The sequence below is a fragment of the Saccopteryx leptura genome, chromosome 2, assembly GCF_036850995.1.
Source record: "Saccopteryx leptura isolate mSacLep1 chromosome 2, mSacLep1_pri_phased_curated, whole genome shotgun sequence".
NCBI classification, from domain to species: Eukaryota; Metazoa; Chordata; class Mammalia; order Chiroptera; family Emballonuridae; genus Saccopteryx; species Saccopteryx leptura.
In genome coordinates, this window is record NC_089504.1 from 37,145,413 (window position 1) to 37,160,399 (window position 14,987).

General features: G+C 47.4%; 1 protein-coding gene and 1 pseudogene across 1 annotated transcript; both read right to left on the bottom strand.

Annotated features, from left to right (window-relative positions):
• Positions 1-824: 824 nt before the first annotated feature.
• On the bottom strand, positions 825-1,962 carry LOC136392960 (26S proteasome complex subunit SEM1 pseudogene; annotated as a pseudogene).
• A 7,088-nt stretch (positions 1,963-9,050) lies between these two features.
• On the bottom strand, positions 9,051-14,193 carry CCIN (calicin). Its single transcript, XM_066365650.1, has 3 exons — positions 14,117-14,193; positions 12,877-12,958; positions 9,051-11,042 (listed from the first exon to the last, which is right to left on the bottom strand). Exon 3 carries the CDS (start codon positions 10,815-10,817, stop codon positions 9,051-9,053), a length of 1,767 nt encoding a protein of 588 aa, XP_066221747.1. The 5' UTR covers positions 10,818-11,042; positions 12,877-12,958; positions 14,117-14,193.
• Between the last annotated feature and the right edge of the window lie 794 nt (positions 14,194-14,987).

The window sequence follows — 14,987 nt, forward strand, 5'->3', positions numbered from 1 at the left end:
GTACTCTTTCAGGAGTTACCCAATCAGCAGAAGGAGGGGCGGTCCCTCGGAGTAAACTCGTGACTCGGGCAGCTCCGGGGCTTAGGGCGGCAAGCCCCGTGGGAAAATCCAGAAAGGCGGAAGTGGTGCTGGACATAAAGCGGTCTTGCGGGCTCAGCCTTTAGCTCTGCGACGGCCGGGACCCCTCCCAGGGGATGCTGGTGCTGAATCCCGAGGTGAGGTGAGGTGAGGTGAAGTGAAGACGGGGATGATTGGAAGGAGGCAAGTTACTTAAGCTTTCTGAACCTGTTTTCTCGACTGTAAAATGGGACTGGGAATTCTGCATTGCCGGCCTCCCAGCATTGTTGGAAAGAGTGAATCCTTTTATAGCGATATATTATATTAGCTTTATAAAAAACTTATTGTATGTAACTCATTCACCCAGCCGGGTTATTTTCTCCTTCAGAGCAGCTTTACTTAAATGTAACTGATTCAAATCCACTTTGATTTTCCCCCATAGTCTTTAAATAAAAAGGACAATTATATTTCCTTTTATAAAGTACTTTTGCAGCCACTACGGCTTCTCAGAGCTAGGCAGAAGTTTCTGGAACTGGAAGATTTCATAAGGATCACCTACTTCGTTAGGAAACAGGCCTGGCCTGTGGTGGTGCGGTGAATAGAGCGTTTGACCGCCGAGGCCATTGGATCCAGGCCCCAGCCTGCCTGACCAAGGCACATATGACAAGCAACTGTTGCTTCCCATTCCCCACACCCCCCAGCCCCTTTTCCTCTCTCTTTCTCTTCTCTCTAAAATCAATTTTATTTTTTATTTTTTTAAGATCAAAACATTTATTTTTTTTGTGTTACAAAAGCAAAAATAAAGTCAAGCGGGTAATGGAATAAACATTTTTTTAAGTGCCCCATCCTGGATTCTCTGTCCTAGAATTTAGCAAGCAGTTCAAGTTTAGGTTACTTCAACACTTCTTCGGGATGCTATGAGGTCTCCATCTTATAACCATGTTTCTCTAGTTCAGCTCGTAACTGATTGGAGAAGTCATCCTTTACATTGTCATCCCAATTATCTTCCCAGACATGTGCATCTTCATCTTCATCTTCATCTAAACCAGTCCAGTCTTCCGCAGGGTACTCCTCAAACTCGTCATCCTCTTCCAGGAGCCCCAAGTCTACCAGCTGCTGCTTCTCTGACATCGCAACTCTCCGCGCCCAAAAACCTCTCAAGCCAGTGGGAAAGTTGGAGCCTCTCTCCCTCACCACAACCGTCAGCACCGTGGGAGCCGCCGAGGCCGCTCGACCATCTAAAATCAATTTTAAAAATCTTAAAAAAAAATCCCTGAGGACTCTGTGTGGTAAGGGAGTCAGTGGTCAGGAAACCCGGGTCTCCTGGGCATCTCCATAATGGTATTAGCTACAACTTCTTGTAGATAGACACTTTTTCCACATAGGGACTTTTTGTGTGTGAGAGACAGGGAGACAGGGTGAGAGGTATTAACTCAGAGTTGCTTTCACTTTAGTTGTGCATTGATTGCTTCTTGCATGTGCCTTGACTGGGACAAGCCATCATTCCCTTGTTCAAACCAGCAACCTTTGGGCTTATGCTGGCAAATGAGAAGCAGAGTGTGGTGCTGTGCTCTAGGAAGTGATTTGGCTGGATGATGGGAGAATCAGGAAAAGTATAGGCTTATAGCTGAAGAAAGTGTGTGTAAGAATGATGCCTGACCAGGCGGTGGCGCAGTAGATAGAGCGTTGGACTGGAATGCGGAAGGATCCAGGTTCGAGATTCCAAGGTCGCCAGCTTGAGCACGGGCTCATCTGGTTTGAGCAAAAAGCTCACTGGCTTGGACCCAAGGTCGCTGGCTCCAGCAAGGGGTTACTCAGTCTGCTGAAGGCCCACGGTCAAGGCACATATGAGAAAGCAATCAATGAACAACTAAGAAGTCGCAACGCGCAAAGAGAAACTAATGATTGATGCTTCTCATCTCTCTCCATTCCTGTCTGTCTGTCCCTGTCTATCTCTGCCTCTGTAAAAAAAAAAAAAAAGAATGAGACGGCACTCGAACACCAGATGTGCAGGCTTTATTAGGAGAAAGACCTGCCGGGGCTCTTCTCCAAAAGAAGGGCACCAAGCTAGGGGACTAATTTATAGGGTAAAAGGAGAATCTCGAGCAAGTGGGTGTTGAATCAAAAGTCCTGGTATGCCCGGAATGCTTCTCCTAGGGGCGGCTTGCCAGCTTCTTGGAATTCCTCTGCCTCAGGGGTGATAGTCCAGTAAGAGTGAGGTCTGACAGATAAGCGGAACATCAAGAGGGCAGTTTGGAATTCACATATCTATCTGTGGTGGAGTCAGATCATGGAGGGCTTGCAACAATTTTAATTGAAAGGATCAATATTAATCATAAAAATTAGGGGACATTTCAAAATGAATGATAAAAATATCCCCTAATTTCTGTGAGCAGTATATTAGAAATTACATTCCTGGCAACTAATTTATTATGAAAAATTTAGATGTCAATTTAAAAGTGCACAAAAGACAGAGTTTTTTGGGTTTTTTTTTTTTTTTACTGAGCCAGACAGAAAGGGAGAGAGATGAAAAGCATCAATTCTTCATTGGGTCACTGTAGTTCAGTGGTTCTCAAAGTGTGTGCCAGGGCACACTGGTGCACCCTGGAAGATTTCCAGGTATATGGTATTCCAAAAAAATATGTGCCTGTAGAGGACCAAAAAACCAGAGATTTTGGAGTTTAGATTTTTGGGGGACAGAGGTGTGGGAAATTGGCTACAAGCTGACAGTCTGCCCAACCCCCCACCTCACTTGTCTGATTGTGTTGCAAAAGGCTGTTAAGCTGTGGTGCTGGATTGTTTACCCCCCATGTTCCCCAGAAAGACTGGAGGCAAGTTTCTTCTATCCTTTGTTTGGTGTAAAGTTAAGATGATATGTATGGTGGGGGTTTTGGATTGATGATTAAACATAAGGAATTGTCTCTTAAAGCCTTTTGGATTTCTATAAAAGAATATGTGGCAATATCTGAAAAAGCTTTGAACATTTTACTACAATTTTCAATATCCTATTTATGTGAATTCAGATTTTCTACCCTCAACACAAGAGTAAGAAGAGAGGAATTCTTCAATGTTTTAACAAGGAAATGAGAGTTTGCCTTTCAAATATATGCCCAAACATTGAAGAAATCACTAGGACACATCAGGTTCATGTTTCTCATAAACACAAGAGTGAAAAAATTTAACATATTCGTGCCAGGACCTGCCAGATTTACTAAATCTTACTAAGGATGTATCTATATACAGTATATAAAAAATAACTTTTTTTCGTTTTTTATTTCTTAACCCTTTTTTATGAATTCTAAAAAGCATAACTCCAAAAATGTAACATAAAAATGTTTTTTAATGTCAGAATAATTTTTTTTTTTTTTTTTTTTTTTCATTTTTTCTGAAGCTGGAAACAGGGAGAGACAGTCAGACAGACTCCCGCATGCGCCCGACCGGGATCCACCCGGCACGCCCACCAGGGGGCGACGCTCTGCCCACCAGGGGGCGATGCTCTGCCCATCCTGGGCGTCGCCATATTGCGACCAGAGCCACTCTAGCGCCTGAGGAAGAGGCCACAGAGCCATCCCCAGCGCCTGGGCCATCTTTGCTCCAATGGAGCCTTTGGTTGCGGGAGGGGAAGAGAGAGACAGAGAGGAAAGCGCGGCGGAGGGGTGGAGAAGCAAATGGGCGCTTCTCCTGTGTGCCCTGGCCGGGAATCGAACCCGGGTTGTCAGAATAAATTTAATTGTCATATTTATTGTTTAATTACCATAAAAGCACTCTTGGGGCCCTGGCCGGTTGGCTCAGTGGTAGAGTGTCGGCCTGGCGTGCAGAAGTCCCAGGTTCGATTCCCGGCCAGGGCACACAGGAGAAGCGCCCATCTGCTTCTCCACCCCTCCCCCTCTCCTTCCTCTCTGTCTCTCTCTTCCCCTCCCGCAGCTGAGGCTCCATTGGAGCAAAGATGACCTGGGCGCTGGGGATGGCTCCTTGGCCTCTGCCCCAGGCGCTAGAGTGGCTCTGGTCACAACAGAGCGACGCCCTGGAGGGGCAGAGCATCGCCCCCTGGTGGGCAGAGCGTCGCCCCCTGGTGGGCGTGCCGGGTGGATCCCGGTCGGGCGCATGCGGGAGTCTGTCTGTCTCTCCCTGTTTCCAGCTTCAGAAAAATACAAAAAAAAAGCACGCTTGGACTTTATATTTTTTTCTTTAATATTTGACTTATTATAACATATTTCTCAGCAATTTGTATTTAATGTGCCTACAATTATTTGTAGGATTTTAAATGCACCTCGACTTCAAAAAGTTTGAGAACCACTGCTTTAGTTGCTCACTGATTGCTTCCTCGTATGTGCCTTAATGGGCGGGGGTGGGACACTGAGGTCCCAGGTTCGAAACCCCAAGATCACCAGCTTGAGCATGGGCTCATCCAGCTTGAGCGTGGGCTCATCCGGCTTGAGTGCAGGCTTGCCAGCTTGAGTGTAGGGTCACTGGCTCGGCTTTAGCCCCCAAGTCAAGGCACATATGAGAAGCAATCAATGAACAACTAAATTGACACAACTACGAGTTGACATTTCTCATGTCTCCTGCTTAAAAAAAAAACAAACCCAAAAAACTTGTACATGAATATTCGTAGAGTGTTATTCCTAACAGTCAAGAAGTAGAAACAAGCCCTGGCTGGTTGGCTCAGCGGTAGAGCGTCGGCCTGGCGTGCGGGGGACCTGGGTTCGATTCCGGTCAGGGCACATAGGAGAAGCGCCCATTTGCTTCTCCACCCCCTCCCCCTCCTTCCTCTCTGTCTCTCTCTTCCTCTCCCGCAGCCAAGGCTCCATTGGAGCAAAGATGGCCCAGGCTCTGGGGATGGTTCCTTGGCCTCTGCCCCAGGCGCTAGAATGGCTCTGGGCGTGGCAGAGCGACGCCCTGGAGGGGCAGAGCATCACCCCCTGGTGGGCAGAGCATCGCCCCTGGTGGGCGTGCCGGGTGGATCCCGGTCAGGCGCATGCAGGAGTCTGTCTGACTGTCTCTTCCTGTTTCCAGCTTCAGAAAAATACAAAAAAAAAAAAAAAAAAAAAAAAAAAAGAAGTAGAAACAACCAAAGTGCCCATTAACTAACTGATATATGAATAAATAAAATGTAATATATCCTCACAATAGAATATTATTGAGCCATAAAAAGGAATGAAATACTGGAATATGCTCCAACATGGATGGACCTTGAAAACATTGTTAAGTGAAAGGAGCCAGATAAAAGGTCACATGATTCCATTTGTATGAAATGTCTAGAATAGGCAAATCCAGAGATGGAAAGTAGATTAGTGGTTGCCTAGGGCAGAAAAGATGAGGGAATTAGAGGTTGATAGCTGAGGGGTACAGGGCTTCTTTTGGGGGTAATGAGAATATTTTAAGTTGATTGTGGTAATGATTGCACAATAAATATGCTAAAAGCCATTGAAATGCTACACTTCAAATGGGTCAGTTGTATGGTATGTGAACTATATCTCAGTAAAGCTTTAAAAACGATCTCATCTTTCCATCATGCTATTTAACATTTCTGACCAACCCATTCCTCTAGCTGGAGGATGCAGTGAGGTGAGCACAGGTGAGGGCTGCCCAGGGTTCGAGAACTGAGAAATGTGGGACGAGTTCCAGAGGAGAGAGGGTGAGCAGTGAAAGACAAGGGCCTGGCCTAGAAAGGGAAAAGTGAAACATGGGTGGCGGGGGGGGGGGCTTTGGAGAGAGGCCACCCAACAGGGAGGTCATGAAGATAGTGCTGAGCAGGACGGAGTGGGAAAATGAAGGGGAGGGGATTTGAACCATGAAGCTATCCAAAGTACCCTGCATTATACAATACAGGAGCTTCATGGGATCTTAAGTGCTTAATCCAAATTAAGCCATGCCATGGATGTAAAAGTACACACTGGATTCCAAAGACAGTATGAAAAATAATGTTAACTATCTTAGTAAATGTTTACATTGATAACTTGTTTAAATGATAGTATTTGAGGTATATTGGACTAAATAAAATATATTGTTAAAGTTAATTTCATCTATTTTTATTTTATTGACCTGGCTACTAGAAAAGTTTAAATTACATATGTGGCTTGCATAATATTCCTGTTGCATGGCACAGGGACATGGATTGTCTGTCTTGGGAGTGGCCCGGGCTCCTGGAATGGGGGCCTGCACAGAGGCCTCACTGAATGGTGTGTGTGTGTGTGTGTGAATTGATGAGTAGATGAGTAAGTAAATTCATCAATGAATGAGTGCATGGATGAATGGGGATTACATATGGTGTTCAAGGGTTTGGTCAGTTTCTTCTAAATTGTTGAGGATTATATATAAGTACATAAATGAATGAAAGGGAAGCAGGTAGTTAGAATTGAGGAAAGTGGCCCTGACTGGTGGCTCAGTGGATGGAGTGTTGGCCCAGCTATGGACATATGGATTCAATTCCCAGTCAGGGCACACAGGAGAACTGACCATCTGCTTCTCTCCCCCTTTTTCTCCCCCTTCTCTCCCTCTTCCCCTCCAGAAGCCAGTGACTCGATTGGTTCCAGTGTGGCCCCAGGTGCTGAGAATAGCTCGTTACTCAAGCATCAGCCCCAGATGAGGTTAGTTTGTCTATCTCTCCTCCTCTCACTTAAAAAAAACAAAGAGCCTGATCAGGTGGTGGCGCAGTGGATAAGAGCTTCGGACTAGGATGCGGAGGACCCAGATTCGAGACCCCGAGGTCTCCAGCTTGAGCACGGGCTCATCTGGCTTGAGCAAAGCTCACCAGCTTGGACCCAAGGTCGCTGGCTCAAGCAAGGGGTTACTCGGTCTGCTGAAGGCCCACGGTCAAGGCACATATGAGAAAGCAATCAATGAACAACAAAGGTGTCGCAACAAAAAACTGATGATTGAGGCTTCTCATCTCTCTCCGTTCCTGTCTGTCCCTATCTATCCCTCTCTCTGACTCTCTCTCTCTGTCTCTGTAAAAAGAAAAAAAAAAAAAAAAAAAGAGGCAAACTCACCAAGACTTTGAGGTAGGCAGTTTCAAAGAGCATTTTATGGGATCTAACAATATAAGGTCCCAAGAACCTGGACCCTTGCCTCACCTCCTTTATTTTTCTTTTTAAAAAGTCCTGCCCTAGCCAGAAAGCTCAGTTGGTTAGAGCAGGGGTAGTCAACCTTTTTATTATTTTATTTATTTTTTATTACTTTTTTTTTTTTTTTTACAGAGACAGTCAGAGAGAGGGAGAGACAGGGACAGACAGACAGGAATGGAGAGAGATGAGAAGCATCAATCATTAGTTTTTCATTGCAACACCTTAGTTGTTCATTGATTGCTTTCTCATATGTGCCTTGACTGTGGGCCTTCAGCAGACCGAGTAACCCCTTGCTCGAGCCAGTGACCTTGGGTCCAAGCTGGTGAGCTTTTGCTCAAACCAGATGAGCCCACGTTCAAGCTGGCAACCTCGGGGTCTCAAACCTGGGTCTTCCGCATCCCAGTCCAACACTCTATCCACTGTGCCACCGCCTGGTCAGGCAGTCAACCTTTTTATACCTACCGCCCACTTTTGTATCTCTGTTAGTAGTAAAATTTTCTAACTGTCCACCAGTTTCACAGTAATGGTGATTTATAAAGTGGGGAAGTAACTTTATAAATTTTATAAAGCAGAGTTACAGCAAGTTAAAGCATATAATAATAATTACTTACCAAGTAATTTATGTCGGATTTTCACTAAGTTTGGCAGAATAAATCTTTATAAAACAATTTACTATAGTTAAATCTATCTTTTTATTTATACTTTGGTTGCTCTGCTACCACCCACCATGAAAGCTGGAACGCCCACTAGTGGGCGGTAGGGACCAGGCTGACTACCACTGGGTTAGAGTGTTATCCCAAAATGTGAAGTCTGTAGGTTCGATCCTTGGTGAGGGCACATACAGGAATGGATTGGCATTTCTCTCTCCTTGGCCTTCCTCTCTCTAAATTCAGTGAATAAATTTTTTTTAACTCTTCCTGTAGGAAGAGCACTTTTTAATATATGCTAGGGACTGTCCTAGGTATTTTGCATGTTGTAACTCACTTGAACTTCACGTCACCCTATGAAGCAGACATTCATTATCTCCCTTTTACAGATAAGAAAACTAAGTCATAGAGATGTTAAGTAACTTGCCCAGGATTCCCCAGTAAGTGATCTAGCTGGCATCCGAGCGAGGCTATTTGTCCCCAGTACTCATACCTACTATAATATCCTGTCTCTTATCCTGTCATTTTGCCTCATGCCTAAGCTTCTCTCCAACAGTATGTTTCTTTCTTCCCTCTACTGACTCCTCTTCCAAGTCCCTCAGGCTTTGCTTTTCTGGAGAAAGTTCTCAATGAACCTTGCTTACTGGAAACAATTGTAAGTAACGTCCCCACCTTCCCACCCAAATGATGCACAGACACGCCACAACTGCATGGTCAAATACAACAGCCAAATAACCCTGCCTCTCCCTGGCCCCTCCAGTCTCCATCCTTCACGCCCACCCCATTCCCTATGCTTCCAATGCTGGTCCCTGAGCCAGGCCCATACCACCTTCTCCATCCCTAGCTGAGGAGGCTCTTCTCCCTGACCTGAGGTTGGACCTCCCCTGCCTTCCTGGGCAGACTCCAGGGAAGTGAGTGTTGGAGGAATCTAAGACTTCACAACTAAGCAAATGCTTTACCTGTCTAGCAGATGCCTGCAAGGTGACTACAGAGGTATAGAATGGGGGGCTTTCCAGATATCACCTTGGCCGGTGCCCAGGAGATGCCTCAAACTCACCCACCAGGGACTCATTTCCAGCCTCAGTTTGGATCCCTCAGTGACAGAGTGGCCCTGAATTGCTCCCCACCGGGAGCAGCCCTAGCCCAGAATCACCACCTTCAGGGCCAAACACAGACTGGAACACAAAGAAAGAACCAACAGGCCATCTTTTTTTCTTTCCCTCTCTCATTAAATTGTGAATAATAATGCATTTACTTATTCTTCCACTTAAAAAGTGGTTTAAATCCTTTGAAGAATCTTGCAAGGTAGCTTGGCTAGACAGCACGCAGGACAGTCCAGTGCCTCTGGTGGGGGGGCTAGGGTCTTCCACTCGCTTGTCTTTTGGTCCAGCAAGTAGGCATTGGGATTGATGGTGTAGTCTTTTGTCTGAACATCATTGGCTGTGGTGATACCCCCACATACAAACACTTTGCTGTCTCCAATGGAGCATACAGCGTGGGACACATCCAAGGGGCAGCTGTTGGGCAAGAGAGGCACTGAGGTGGTTGTCTTGCTGGCCTTTATCTTCTGTAGGTTGATTTCCACACTCTGCCGGTGGCTGTGCACGCACAGGATGTTGTCCTGCTCAAAAGAGAGTAGGGGCCGGTGGTTGAACTCGATGGGGAACGTGATACATTGGACCACATTCCCGGTGCTGGTGTCAAAGCAGTCCACCACCCCGACCCGAGAAATGTAGCCCTTCACCAAGCACCGCCCAGTGACAATGTACAGTTTCCGGTCACCCTTGGTGATCACGGCTGTGCCATCCATAGGAATGCTCATCTTCCCTGCCAGGTACCAGGCCTCCTTGCGCTCATCATAGCGATAGATATTAGAGACATACCGCCTTGGGGCAATGCTCCCACCCACTGAGTACACTGTCCCCCCACAAGTCACCATGGTATGGAAGACAAGCCCAATTGGCAGGTCAGGCAACTTGGTCCAGGAATTGTCATCTATGTCATACCTCCAAGCTGTCTTCAGCCCTGAAATCTGCTCAGTGGTGCCACCAGAGACATAGATGTAGCGCCCAGCAGAGGTGGCACTAAGTGCTGCTGCCCGGTAGGGCATCTCTGAGAGCTTCAACCACAAGTTCTCCTGTATGATATAGGCAAACACTCCATCGTTGAACTTGCCATGGGCCTTCTGGCCACCTAGGATGATCACTGAGTCAAGCAGAGCCCCCTTCCGCTGGTGGCTCAGCAGGCTGGATGGCTTCTCCTGCTTGCGGTCCAGGAGGATGCTCTCGATCATGGTTGCATGGGCCGAGCTGTTCTGCATGCCCAACAACTTGTTGCTGGCAAACATCAGTGTCTTGTTGGAGACGGCATTAAGATTGATGTAACTGAAAAACTTCTTGAAATACTTTTCCCGCTCATCCTTTCGGAAGTACACCCAATTGATGAGTGCACTGAGAGCCTGGTCCTCGTTGAGCACATGCAAGTTTTCATCTCGGAGAAGGCGGCCAAAGATGATAGGTGGACAGCGCATGAAGTGCATGCAGCCCTCAGAACTAGCCCAGTAGTGAAAGTTGTCACGAATGCCAGAGTAGGCCAAGTCTGATACCTCTTTGAGCTCAAACAACTCGGCCAAGAAGAGGTAGTGCAAGCAGCTGTCACGGCGGATGGACTTAATAAGAAAGTCACTGCAGTGGATTCGAAGGCGTGGTGTGTTGAAATACTGGGCCCCACGCAGGAGTTCCTCCACATTCTGCTCTGAGATCACTACTTTGCCACTGTAGAAGTAGTCCAGGAGCTGCTCCACTGAGGCTGGGCTCAGGTAGTTGGGGTCAATGGTGATAAAGAGCTCACTGTTGGCCTTTATGTCGTTGCTGGAGATGAGGCTCTTCACTAGTGGAGATACAGCAGCCAGCACATTTTGATGTGCAAAGAGGACATGCTGATCCACAGTCAGGGCTATGTCCCAGTACTCTTTGCGTTTCCTCTGTTTGTTCAGGTTCTGCAGCACAAAGCTGTTGTAGTTTTTCTCAGTGAATTCTAATTTCATGGTGCTTCTTGTGGGGTGAGGCAGAAGATCAGCAGCAGGTACTGGAGAAGACTGTCTCAGGCCTTTGGGATTCAAATTGATGGTTGGAGAGCAGTTGACCAGGGAAAAGTGTGGGGTGTGGGAGAGAGGATGATGTCATAGAGTGGATGAGGTCATCACAATGTAGGCCACCCCTGAGACCTTTCTCAGAGGCACAGGGTTCTTCTCCTCTGTTATGGCTCCAACCTGGCAAGACCAGATACCCTACCATGACCTAGTGCCCAGGAACCAGATCTCAGGAGGAAACCCAGAGATGGCCTGGAACTCTGGCCCGAGACCTTTGAACTTCAATTCAAGGCTGCTTCTGGAATGTCAGAGCCACTTTGGGTGGGGATGGTATAGGGAGGGATACGGGAGGTTGGGGGGAGGAAAAGGATTATTAGATAATTTGGAAGAATCCCCCCTATTGTAAAGTAGGGAAACTGAGGCCTGGAGAAGAGAAGGGACTTGCCCAGGATCACATAGCCAGTTGGAAGCAAAGCAGGACCGGAGCCCAAGCCTTCTGTAATTTAGGACTCTTTCAACCCTTCCAGGAAGCTTCTAACTGCTCAGCTTTCCCAAGTCTCTGATTCTTAGGCTGTAAAGTACCAGGAGCTTTTCTCTGCCAAAGCTCCTGGGTAGCAGAGAAGAAAAGCTTTGTCCTTTGGCTTCTGACCTGTGTGGCCACAGACACCATTCTTCAAGATAGAGGAAGAGGTGCGGGAGCATTTAAGATCTTGCTTCCCAGCATGTCATCAGTTTGGCTCAAATAAACTCATAAAAAAATAAAATAAATAAAATAGAGGAAGAGGCGGAGGCCACTCACTGGATGCAGGTGTTAGCCAGGCCCTGGGGTGGGCAAGGCCTCTGAAGCCCCAGTTATTTCTGTCCACAGCACACTGGGACATTCACCTCACAATTCCAAGTCTCTAGTTGTAAAATTTGGGGGGCTGTGGTCGGTTAGCTCTCGCCATCAAGTGTGGATTTCGACAAGTTGCCCATTCTCTCTAAGCCTCAGTTTCTTCATCTGTGAGATGGGAATAGTAGTACCTGCTTCCAAGAGTACTAAGAGTTTAAATGAGAAACTCATTTAAATAAGAGAGTGTTAACCACGGTATTTGGCTTGTAGTAAACGTTCAATAAATGCTAGCTGTCATTATTTTATTAATACTACATCAGTTTGCCAAGCGCTGGCATTCCGGCTGCTTCCTTCATAAATACCAGGAAGTCTAGAATGAGCCGGTTCCTTCGGGCAGGTTCCCTGAGCCTCCTGTGGCCACACGGTGGTGCTGCAGGGTCATCTCCGCCTGGATGGGAACCAGCGGGCGGACGCGACCTGCTCTGTCACCCGAGCGAGCGCGCCACCTCTGCTGCGCCCGTCTGCTGGTGCAAAGAGCCGTGGGGTTCCCCTCTTCCGCTGGGCTGCTACGCCCCTGCATGCCCAGGGCAGAGGCGGCCGCACAGGTCCGCCCGCCTCGACCCTGGAATTCAAACGGCAGGGCACACGCCCATGGCCGCTTTACAGATGCTCCAGGAAAGGTGTGCAGCCTCGGGCGCCAGAGAGCAGCCTCAGCCTTCTCGGATCGAGGCGTCCCTCCTCGGTGCCCTGCCGGACGGGGTGCTCGCAGACTCGGCCAGCTCGGCACTCCCTCCTACGGGCTGGTGAGGAGCTCCGGAGTTCCCTTAGCACCAATGCTAAGGAGGAGTAAATCAGCCAGAGCCTCCTGCGGGCCCACCCGGGCCAGGCTTTGGGTGCTCCAAGAAGGGGCTCAACACACACGTCCCTGCGGCCTCGCAAGATGGTGCACAGACGACCTGGACTCGCGCCGCGCCCCGGATCTCCGCCCACCTAGGCCCTAAGGCCCACTCCGGACCCTCAACGCTCGCCTCCCTTACGACTGTGAGCAGGTCAGCCCTTTCCGTCCCTGGCAAGTTCTCATTATTATTCATTGCCTCTCCCTCATCCTTTCATTCCAGACTTGGCTTTTTAAATTTTTTATTTTGGCATTTGATAATTTGAAAATTATTTAAAAGTACCTACCTTTTTCCTGTCCTGTGGTAGCGCTGTGGGTAGAGCATCGACCTGGAATGTTGAGGTCACTGGTTCCAAACCCGGGGCTTGCCTGGTCAGGGCATATACAACAAGCAACAGAGAAGGAGTGAACAACTAAAGGAAGCAACTCTGAGTGGATACTTCTCACTCCCCTCCCTTTTCTGTATAATCAATAAATAAAACCTTAAAAAAAACACACAACAGAAACGTGCCTACCTTTTAATGTTGAATTTGTTCACCTTGATCCCTGACTGAAATAGGGGCTCTTAGTCTCTTGAGATACCTGTCTGCACAAGGCTGCACTGTTTTCCCATCAGAAGAAAGCTCAGATTTCAGCCCCTCCATGACAGACTAGCTTTGTGTGCCTTAGGTGACATCCTCCTGGCTCCTTTCTCTCCCTGTAAGAACAATTGAGCTCTAATTGTTTCTCTAGCCCAGATCTTGCAAGAAGCAGCAGTGGCTTGGGCAGAGGATAAGGCCTTTTCCTGTTGATACCAAACACTTTCTCACTCCCATTGGGCCCCAGGCCTGCCCTGATGAGAGGTCGGCAGACCTCACCTCCTGCGGCATTTATGCCTAGGATAGAGGTTGGATGGGTCAGGTCCTTGATGCTTCACTTGCTCCTTTGCCCCCACACACTGCAGCCTTGGGGCACTTTGGTGGAAGAAGTGGCTGTGCCCCTTTGCTTTGGTTTTAGTCCCCCTGAACACCAGGGCAGGAGGGTCTCTCATCAGATGCTTCCATCCAATTAAGAAAGTGGGTGTGTCATGGAGACCTGAAGGGATCCAATAGACCTAACTCCATGTGCCATCCCTTGTACAGCTGGACAAATTGGGGCCCTGAGAAGATAAGGACCTTGACTGACTCAGAGTGCTCAGAGCTAGGCTAGGAGCCAGGGTTCCTGACTCCTTTGGCTGCCTTCTGGCTACAAAGGAGTGCTGGAATCTGGCCTTCCTGTCTGCTTTTGTTGAACTTGTGGGAGTTATCATCTTTAAGAAATCCATTCTCTCTAGCCAGGTAGCTCAGTTGACTTTGTTGTCCCAATACGCCAAGGTTATGGGTTTGGTCTTCATTCAGGGCACAAACAAGAATCAACCAATAAATACATAAATAAGTGGAGCAACAAACTGATGTTTCTCCCTTCTCTTTCTTTCTCCCTTCCTCTCTCTTAAAAAAAAAAAAAAAAAAAAAAAGTCAATAAATCCATTACAGGGAGATTAGTGCCTACCTGCTCCGCCAGATTTGTTGTCTGGCTGTTCTTCAGTCTGGACAGTCAGGTCAGCTTTTCCCTTCCTCCAGTCAACTGAGGAAACAGACTTCAGCCTAAAGAGCCTGGCTGCATGCCAGCGTCCAATACCTGCTTGTAGATGTGTATGTGTGGGGTGGAGGGTGTTTCTTAGAGCCCCTAGGAAGTTTAATAACTGGCCATTGAGTCCCTGTTGCTCATGGTGTGGCTACCCAGGTGTGGCCTGAAAAGGACCTCAATCCAAGACCTTCATCCATCCTCAGCTTCCTGCCTCGCTCAGTATTTTCTGTTTATGAAGACCTCCGAGGAGAGGGAACCCTAATATTTGAACTTCCTGGGGACCATCAGTTGATATATCAATTTGTTGGGAAAGCCCTGAAGAAAAGGAGGTATGTGTTTTAAAGATACACGGATCTGACCTGAAAATAGAAAACTCAGGAACAAGCTTTCAGTATCTCTACCTCTTTTGTACCTTTAACAACTGGTTTCTTACTTCTGTACACAGTATTTCCAACTCATAACTTGGCTTGCATATAGCTTTAGCTTGTCACGGCCCTAGTTCAAATTCGGGCATCCTTCTTTTTTCACTTCCACTGGTAAATTCTCTCCATATTTCCTAGCTCAAATTCCCGGTCCATGGCCAGCCTAGAGATTGGCTGCTCTTGGATCACATGTCCACTCTAGTCCAATCGACTGTGTGATGGATTCACAACGTGGCTGCCAAATGTACAGGGGAGAGGGTGGAGGGTTCAGAAGCTTGAATTACCTAAGACAAGAACTCAGAGTTATGGATTATCTTAGTCACTGATTCAGAACCCAGCAGGAATCACAGGAGAGATTTTATTGTTGTTTT